Source organism: Montipora foliosa, chromosome 11 (genome assembly GCF_036669935.1).
Source record: "Montipora foliosa isolate CH-2021 chromosome 11, ASM3666993v2, whole genome shotgun sequence".
In the NCBI taxonomy this organism is placed as follows: domain Eukaryota; kingdom Metazoa; phylum Cnidaria; class Anthozoa; order Scleractinia; family Acroporidae; genus Montipora; species Montipora foliosa.
Window position 1 is genome coordinate 32,717,509 of NC_090879.1, and position 10,000 is coordinate 32,727,508.

A 10,000-nucleotide genomic window follows, 5' to 3' on the forward strand; every position below is an offset into this window, starting at 1 on the left:
AATTAATCTAATTCCTATTGTAAAATTATTGGATATGTTATTGGATATGGCCTCGCTTTGAAAAGGAGGCCGCAGTGATTTTGCTATGACGACCGAATTAAAGCGAAAAAGAGTTCTCTCTTTTAAATACAGAAATTGTTTATTTTTTTCCCAGTGACAAATTTTCCTTTCACAGCTTCATTTTACCTTTCAAAATGTTCAGAATCAATGAAAGAACCGCGCCGCTGCTCGGAGGTGGATCTGTATACCATGTGAAGCCGTTTCCGATTCTTCCAGAGAGGGGTGTTCGAACCTCTGTTTTGTAGTTTTTTAAGTCCTCAAGCAAGATGATACCCCCGCCATCTTGAATATCTTTAACTATATCCTCAGCCAGGCTGCCGTTGTAGAAGCTGTCTGGGTCATCACGGATTATCTCTAAAGTTCTCGCGAGCTTGGGCATCTTTAGAATGGTTCCTAACTTTTTCAATTTTCCATTGTTGTCTATCAGGAGTTCACTGTAACACAAATGTAAAAATTAGTCATGACGGCCACGACCTTCTGTAATTTTAAGATGAAAGTGTTCATTGAACCGACTGGTCAGTTAAAGTGCCCCTGTGATCAAAAAAAACACTTCCTTTTTTCCTTCAGATTTTGAAAGTGTGTTTGCTTAACACCTGACTCACAAAATTTTGAGCTTTGATTTTCATCCAAAGGCCGTTTACTTTGAGTGTAAGTTTTGGATTTCACGGTCCGCCATTACTCACGTTCAAAACTGACCGATTCGACCTCAGACGGTTGGATCCAGGGAAAAGTGACGTCAGAGGCTCACTAGCTTAAAATTTCAGCGTGTGAACGCAGCTTATTATATATGCAAAGCGTGAGTTTAAAAGTCTGAAAGCCCAAAACTCCCGTGCTGCATATTAATTCTGCGGCGTACACACGTATTGCATTCTTAAACTAGTGAGCCTTTGACGTCATTTTCTCCTCGATCCAGCTCTCTCAAGAACATAATGTTAGTAATGGCGGACCATTAAATAGGAAAATTACAGTTAGAATAAAGAGGTGTCTTTTTGAAATCAAGGCTTAAAACGTGGGTCACTTAGTGTTTTGTTAACATAGTTTTGAAATCGAAAGAAAAATATGAATTGATTTTTTGGTCACACGGGCACTTTAAGTTGACCGTTATTTGTTCCAGCATAAACCAAACTAACTCAATGTTGTACCCAATTCAAACCCTTCGGGAATAAAATGTTTTGTTCCAGGTATTTTCAAATCATTACAATGCAAATATTATACAAAACAATAGGCCATTTCCGACTTGCTGTTTGTCTCTGTTTCGAAGTGCGTGCTCAACTTGTCAGTGCTCAGTACAAGTGCTCGACTATTGTAAGGGAATGGTTTTGATTTGCATAACAATACGCAACTCATTTCCATTTGAATGGATTGTGCACCAGAATCCGCTTTGAAACTGAGGCATGCAGTAACTCGGAAATGGGCTATTGGGTACAACATTGAGTTAGCCGATTTGGTCTACTCACCAGGCTTGCCTCGATAATATTGCCCTTTATGTGATATGTGATAATGATAAACATGCAATGGCAATGTGCCATCGTAATTAAGGATTAATTTCACTCGTATTCGCAATGTTTTGCAATTCTGTGAGAACTTTAAAAATACGGGTGTGACGAATACTCCAGGACCATTTTATAGTTCCGTGCTCAGTTACCAGGCCTTTGACTGATAAAAGCGAGGCTGAAGTTGACATTGCTTTGATACAAACCCCATTGCTTTTTTTATGTAAATCATGTTGTTGTAACGCTAACGAGTTTCTATTTACATAACAAAAGTAGTGAGGTTTGTATCAAAGCAAGACCAACTCCAGCCTCGCTTTTATTCAAAGGCCTGGTAACTGGGCACATAACTGTAAAATGGTATATTGCCTCCGGCCCACGCGAATACAGATACTGACAAGTTGAGTCACACTTTTTACGACACCACATTCATATAAAGCTTTCACTAAATAATGTATTTACCGTAATCCTGTATCGTTTTTAATCCTTGCCAACGACCTCTCGCCTGCATTATGTGCAGCGTAACCAAATTGAAATCCTTCCTTTGCCAAGTTAATTGCTGGTTGCACAAGATCCTTCCACGGTAATCTGCCATATTTTTTCCAAACTGTACGATATCCATTTACTTCTCCAGGCACTGCTACAGCAGATGCACCTGTAGCAGCAATGAAACACGTGTTAGAGCATGGCGCAGAATGGCCGGACATCATTAATATTCATATGAGAGAAAAAGAGAAAAACTGTTGTCTTTTCATGCGTTAAAAAAAGCGGTAGACTCAAAGACATTTTCGTGACTGATGATCTTATCAACAAAAGAGAATGCTGCTCTGGAATATGCAAACGTATCTCTGGTCGTTCCGGTTGAATGAAGCTTCTAACTTTTAAAGCAAGAGTTTAAAATTCTTGCTTTGTAAGTCGAAGTACTTGCTGAGAGTGTCTTCGAAATCGCAGCAAAAGCGAGGACAAGCCTGAAAAAGTCAGGCTTTTCTTTCGCTTCTGATGAAAGAAGCGCGTACAACTGCGAAGATCTTCAACTTCAAAAGTAATGGAACAATAATGAAACAATGAAAGTGCGTTTTATCTACCCAACCGCAATTGGAAATCCAATCGCGGTGCTTCATACTGTTGCCAAAAGAAACAACAGAGAAGACCCGAAGTATCCGAAAACGCTGTTTAAGAGACCACAGTCATTTTAGTCGAAAAATATGAAATCTTCACATCATTCAAGAGAAGAAGAGCCGTCGTTGATACATACACATCTCTTCATTTATCCGCAACCGGGCTTAAGTTAATTCATAGCAATTGCGGCAATGTCAGTTGTCAGTCTCACTAGAATGCGCAGTACACATTTCACCTAACGCTGTTGCAGTTTAATGCCCAACAATAGCGACCCTCAGATTGGAGCACGAGGACGACTATACGAGTACGAGGTCTCAGTTCTGAGCACGCGCATTTCGAAATTCACGTAATGCGCGTGTCCAGTACAGAAAACTCGTACTCGTGGACGTACTCGCACTCCAATCTGAAGGTCGCTATTAGCTCGATCCCATGAGTCTCAGTCTTGCTGCTCATTGGCAGAGCATCCTAACTACTACTTGCAAGTTCATGGGTTCGACCCCTGTTGACTCCGAACGCAGTTTTGTCTCAGTATGCCTCTTAAAGGGAAAATAAATAATTAACAAGTTTCATGCTTTGAAAACATTGAAACCCGAAGTCCATGAGAGGGAGGCGTAGAAACTTACTCAGGGTTATATGTTTGGAAGTTATCGTTCTTTTAGACTTCTTGTATTTCGAACTGCCTCCCGCTAAAATATTGCCACCTCAGCTGCACTTCCCTTACATCTAGGCCTTTCCCGATTGCGCTGAGCACCTTTTGAGCACTTTTTTGAGTTTGGAGCACTCTTTTGCATTCTGAGCACCCTTAAGCACTTTTTCGTACTTTGGGCAACATTTGGGCGATATTTCACATTTCGAGCAAAGTTCGATCGAGCAACATATCTCTTCTAAAACATTTTAAAGCAAAAACTGTGTGTCGCTCGCAACGAGAATCGTGTTCCAGGTCATAAATTTGAATAACTAATGATGTTGTCAAGAATAAAAGACCGTTGTCATGGAAAGGCACGTGGACTTATCCTTACTAAGCGTGAGAACAAAAGTTTCTGATTGGCTGATGTATCATGTGTGTGTCATCTCAAATTTCTAAATCATCTGATGTCTAGTCTTTACACTAGTACTGCTGCATTTAGTTTTTTAAGAGCACAAATGGCAGCACTAAATCAATAAACAATAGCACTGAATACGAAGAAGTGATTGATCCAAGTACAATAATAGTAAATGCTGGAGCATCCCTAAGGGAAGAACAAGCAAAGAGGAAGCGTCAAAACCACCAATGTGAGTACATGGGATCGTCTCAAAGAGTACCCAAACCAACACTTTGCGGTGGTATAAGGAAAACTTGGAGGTAACTGTTCACAACTTTTAGCACTATTTTGAGATTTTGAGCACTTTTTGAGCACTTCTTAGCCATTTTTGCCAGCACTTTTTTAGGATTTTACGAGCGCAATCGGAAGGGCCTACTTGCATCGCAAATGCATGAATCGACTTTTCAATGTACGCTGGAAATTTAGATCTAAAAATTACAATGTCTGAGAAAACGAACATTGAAAAGGGGTGTTATGCGAAAGATAAAAGTAATCCTTGCACTTAACCGCAGTTCAAAAATACATTTCTTTCAGAAATAACATTTGTCTCAGGCTTACCATATTTGGAGTTAAGGCTGCCGTTAACATACATGTTCTTGTCTGCCCGAAGAGGTGCCACTTCCCTGTAGTCAAAAACTTCGACTTTATTCGAGCTCTTATGATAAACCGTCATAAACCCACCGCCTCCGATACCAGCCGAGTGCATATTAATGACGCCTACACAAAACAAGGTAGCAATGGCAGAATCAACCGCTGAACCTTTTTTCTTGAGAATGTCTCGGCCCAACTCAGAACAGAGTCCAGCGTCGGCAGCAACGACCGCGTTGGTGTATGGTCCATCCCCCGTTGAAGCTACGATACAAAAAGATTTCAAAAAATTATTCCGGCGAAGGATAAACCGATGAGTCAATTAAAGAGCGAACGAACCGGAAGGTGCCTGCAGGCGCTAGCGTGGTGTGCTCGCGTGTTCAGACGAACATTGTTGAGATTTGATCAAGAATCAGGCGGATTTGCAGGAAACGGGACGGAGATAAAGAAAATTATGTTCAAAGCAATTGTTTCATTTAATTAAATGCCATTGTTTAGTGGCTTCCACACGAAGACCTTGAAAGTACGTTTTGCGCCTCCCCTGGCAGTGTGACAGTGGTGACTACACAATTACTCAAGAGATCCTTAGACTCATTTCTCCAAAGCCCTTAACTTTTCGGATGTCACATCTTTTGTCTGTATCTAAAGAAGGGAGAGGTTGTAAGTCGTCAATTTTCCTAACCATTTCACTCGAAGTGTTCCTTTAACTATAAGCAGAAACCCATAAGAGTCGAAACGTGTAACGCGCGTTCACAGCTTCCGAATATTCAGTGCGAAAAACTGATTGTTTGAATGTTTCAGTGCTAAGTACCATATTTGAAAACCCCTCGCTCTTGTTGTTCCAAATATGGTACTTAGCAAATTGAATATTCAGAAGCTCGTTTCCTAGCACACAAGGGGCCGTTACACATTTCAACCCTTATGGGTTTCTGCTATAAGCCTTTGTTATCTATTTTCAACAATAAGTTAAGGGCGAAGGTTAGCGTTATTTTTAGGTCAGGACAAATGCAGCAGTTTATCCTTACTTGAAGAGAAGCATTTGGGGGGGGGGGGGGGGGCCACTGTGACAATAATATTGTCCGTGTTCTGAGACACGAGTTCAAGGGGCAGAAGAGCAAGAGGTACACTTTCAGGTTGTGTGACCGTGACAGACCTAGTGCGCATGCTCAGTAAGCGCGCGCGGCCAAAACTGGTCCTGGTCCTGGTCCTGGTTCTCGGATCTAAAGGTCTCTAATGAAATCCGCGTGCATCTTATTCCTTGCATTTCTGGACATACCTGAACAATTTCGCTTTTAGTTGTCTTGATAACATTGTAAAAGACCACCATTTGAAAACAGGCGAATGGCAGTTTTAAAGGAAACCTCCACTAAAACAAGAATACAACTTCAAAATATTCAACATAATGTTTACAGTCAAAATTGTTCAAACGTTTTCCAATGGAATCGTTTGTATCCGAAATAAATGAATTTCAAAAACGCTTGTTTTGGTTTTCAAATTTCCTGGGCGCCGCCATCTTGAATAATTGTGACGTGTTATGGCTGCTCTTTTGTATTTGCACAAAGAGCTTTTGTTTTAAAACAATAGAGCAACCATGACACGTCACAATTATTCAAGATGGCGGCGCCCGGGAAATTTGAAAACCAAAAAAACCGTTTTTAAAATTTATTTTTTTTGGATACAAACGCTCCCATTGGAAAACGTTCGAACAATTTTGATTGTGAGCATTATGTTAACTATTTTAAAGATATGTTCCTTTTTTAGAGGAGGTTCTCTTAAAAATGGCTTTTCCGTCACGAAAACTTATCGGGATGTTTGAGGAACGCCCCCCCCCCCCTCCTCCCCCTCTGTTTCATCAAGAAACAGAAGCTGTCTCCCCCCTCCCCCTCTTTTGCAATCTTTTTCTGTACTTCAATTACGGTGGTTTCGAAGAAATGATGCATAAAATAATGTTATTTGTCCTTACCAGCGGTTGGTAATGGAGTCGGTTCTTTCCTTGTCCGTAGCACCAAGACCAAGACGACAATGAGAATAATCACCAAAACTAAACACACACTGAGTGCTGTTATTATTTTGCACTTTTTGGAACTGAAACAAATAGGAAAACATTCTCATTAATTTTAAAAAGGAGCGTGATCAGCTGCCACATTGGTTTAGGGATGACGTTGTCCCTCTAGAAATGATAGCTAGCTAGCAGCCAACCAAAACGGGTGGTATCACAAAAGCGACGAGGTCTGTCTCACTGGCAGCTTAGCTTCCATCAATAGGTCAGGTCACTCAGATTATTCTTTTCTATCAATTTGTCACTTTTTCGTTGTTTTCTTTTGCTCCTTTGCCATCGCAACGAAAAACTTCAGCCGAGCTTTTCTAAATTTATTTGTAAGAAATTTCGAGTAACTCTAAACTCAATGATAATGCTAAAATGAAAGGACGCTTAACAACAGCCGCACTCGCTCATTATTAAGTGTCGAAACTAATTTCGTGATTAGTTTCCTCAAACATTACTTTGCTTGGTAATTGGCTCAGAATTTCGCGCCACATTCTCAGTCAGCCAATCAGAGGCAAAGGCAAAACCGATTGTGAAATGCTCCCATCCGTTTTCCCGCTCTTAGGGTCGGTTATTTAATCCCACTTTTTGATTAGCTTATTTGATTGCCCACGTTGGTTATGATTGACCATTTTTGAAATGACTTACTACTTTGAGCCTTTATCAAATTTAATGCCAACATCCTTTTCATCTGTCCCGTCTTGAGTCACCTGCCTGCAAAGGAAGAGAACGAATAAAAGTTTTAGGTATATCTCTCGTTTATTTCCTAATAGATGTCTGATACAATGGAAACGGCGTGACTTCATATCAGACATTACGTACGTACTAAAGTATTAAGAAGGAGGTTTTTTTTGCTCTTAGGACGTACGTTGATTGATTAATTGATTGATTAATTGATTGATCGATCGATCGATTGATTGATTTATTGATTGCTTGATTGATTGACTGAGTGACTGATCGATCGATCGATCGATCGATCGATTGATTGATTGATTGATTGATTGATTGATACCAACCATATCGGAAAATAATGGTTCCACGGGAGTCCTTGTAAATATTCAGTCGCTCAGGCTGGTTCAGTTCTTTGCATTCACGAATTTCTATACTCTGAACTTGAAAAATTAAATAATCTATCCGAACATGAAAAACTCTCACCTCAAGAAAAGCAATGTTCACCTCTTCACGAGACTTCTTCCCGCCACTTGTAAAATTATGTTAACGTAGATTCAATTCAGTTTTTCTGAGTCCTGTTGGGTGTGGTTGGGTGACCAATTTCGAATACCTGGGACCTTAAGTACTAATGCGGCAACGGTTGCAAAAACCTCGTTTAACATTGCTAGTTTATGTTTCTTAAAAGCGTTTCGTGATTATTCCAGTTTGTTCAAATTTCACAAACTATCCGAACTATCCAGGAACTGAATTGGGAGGAACAGTGTTGAAACTAAGAAAAGAAAATCAGAGATTTGCTTTTGTGGGCTCGCGTCTCCCTTAGAACTTGTGATCTGGTCATTTCACGTTGCAGATTGCCAGAGAACGGGAAAGAAATGTACAAAACTTTAAAGCGCACGTACAGAGCCATTGTTTTGCTCATTAATGTCTATTGTTTGGTGGTGTTCTCGCTGAGGTTGCTGTCCTAGATCTTAATATTAAGGTCCCAAGTATTATAGGTCCGGAGCAGGGAAGGCAAAGTGGCGAAAGCTTTTGCTTCGCAACGACGTTAACGGGATTCGAAGTAAAGTGTCCATCGTAGTTCATAAAGCAATGAGGAGTTGTAACAAAAAAAAGGGGAAAATGAACGAAGTTGGTCGATAAAACACCCCCTCTCAGAGCTGTTGTAGCATGGGCCTTAATGACAAGGCGGCCATGTCTAGTTTCGTGGGATAGAAAACTTTTGTTTTGCCCACCGAAACTCGTTCCCAAACATTTTAACTCAAGGCTTGGGGGTACGAAATCTAATGTCTATGGCCAATATGGCCGCCGCGCGAATAAAGCCTATTGGGTTAATACATGGATGATGCAGTAGGGTAACAGCATTCGCCTTCTGCCAACAGAAACAGGTTGTTGCCTCAACTGAGTGCCCCTAATCTCAAACATTTCGTTCTCTATTCACCCATTACAAAAACATACCCTGCCATTTTCAGTTTCAAATTCCAATGCATGCGACGTAAAATTTGACAAAACTAAAAGCCGTTTGTCCCACGGCCGGCGGCAAGGCTCTCTTCCAGAGACAGCTTTATAATAAACCTTTTTTGGTATTTGCAGTGCAACATTCTTTCAAAACTGGAATGCTAAACAGCTTGTGACGTCATCTCAGGGTTCATTTTGGCCTTTTAGAAGTGAAACCACAATTAACGTATGCGCGTCAAATACATGTTCTATGGTGCTGAAATTTGACTTTCGCAGAGTAATGTTGAGGTTAGGGGGCACTTTGAAAAGGCTAAGTGTCTGGGCTGCAGGTGTTTAAAACTGATTCGCGTCCGTCGTAAAACAACTTCTAAAATACACACTAATTTAATCTCTTACATCTTGGTTGTCGCCTCGGGATCCATTTTTCACAACGGTGCTCTAAAGAACAAAACAAATACGACATTTTCTATTTAGCAAATCACAAAATAGCTAAGTTGGTTGAGTATCGGACTACTGTGAGGGAGGTCGCGGCTGGCCGGACCAACATTTAGGGTCTTTAAATAACTGAGGAGAAAATGGTGCTCCTGTTAACGTTAGGACATCTGCAAATGGTTAGACTTTCTCATTAGCCTTCTCGAATAAGGACGATAACCCGTACGCCTCACAACCCTTTAACCTTCATACCCATGTGGGTCGTAAAAGAACCCACACACTGTTCGCAAATAGTTGAGCATGGAGTTCTCGGTGTTGTGGTATGTCATGGTTAGGACAGTAAATGCTCGAAGATATTAGCTACACTGACCACACCACTCTAAAATCCGAGGGTAAAGAAAGATATGATGAGGATGATATTGTTTTTTCTGCGACAAACCGACAAATCACATAAAAAGATAGGAAAGTTAATTCGTCTGGTAAGAATTTTTAAATGCTTTCCTAAAACATTTTTGCTTTGACGTCAAATCATTTGGGTTTTTTTCTTTTAATCAATGGATTCGAAAACGGCACTCCGGAAGCTTTGTCCGTACTTTGTTTGCATTTGTCAAAATGATGCAAACACCAAAAAAGCAAATTACAATTATTCCTTTGACTCTTCTGTGGAAATCTTGTTTACGTAGCGGGGTTGTGGTGATCTAACGTGCGAGGTCTTGTCGCATTTGTTTATCTTCCACCAACAATAAAAATCTGCTGCCAATTATCCCTGCCCGCATGGGTGTATCCACGATTGTCATTTCACAGCTGGGTTCACACTAATTGGCGTGAATTGTAAGAAAATGAGTATTCGAGTAAAGAATTCAAACAAAGGACCTATACACTGCTCATTGCATTCGACAGAAAACGTCAAATTGTATGGCGTGCTGAGGCCCCGTCCATACCTATCAGGAAAGTTTTCTATCCGCAATTTTTGTTTTTTTTTTTTTCTTTTCGAGTACGGCTTGCGGTCACACGCATCCGGCGAATTCGGTAGCCGTATCCGCCGATTTTCGAATACG

General features: G+C 40.6%; 1 protein-coding gene across 3 annotated transcripts in view; it reads right to left on the reverse strand.

Moving 5' to 3' along the window:
* The window catches only part of LOC137975792 (glutathione hydrolase 1 proenzyme-like), a 19,928-nt gene that overhangs the window by 5,096 nt on the left and 4,832 nt on the right, over positions 1–10,000 (reverse strand). For all 3 annotated transcript variants that reach the window (XM_068822988.1, XM_068822986.1, XM_068822987.1), the window contains 6 exons: positions 8,907–8,948; positions 7,032–7,097; positions 6,303–6,424; positions 4,310–4,603; positions 2,013–2,205; positions 187–494 (listed from right to left, as the gene is read on the reverse strand). In XM_068822988.1, coding sequence (XP_068679089.1) covers positions 187–494; positions 2,013–2,205; positions 4,310–4,603; positions 6,303–6,424; positions 7,032–7,097; positions 8,907–8,932 — 1,009 coding nt within the window. In that variant the 5' untranslated portion in view covers positions 8,933–8,948. The remainder of the gene's footprint in view (positions 1–186; positions 495–2,012; positions 2,206–4,309; positions 4,604–6,302; positions 6,425–7,031; positions 7,098–8,906; positions 8,949–10,000) is intronic.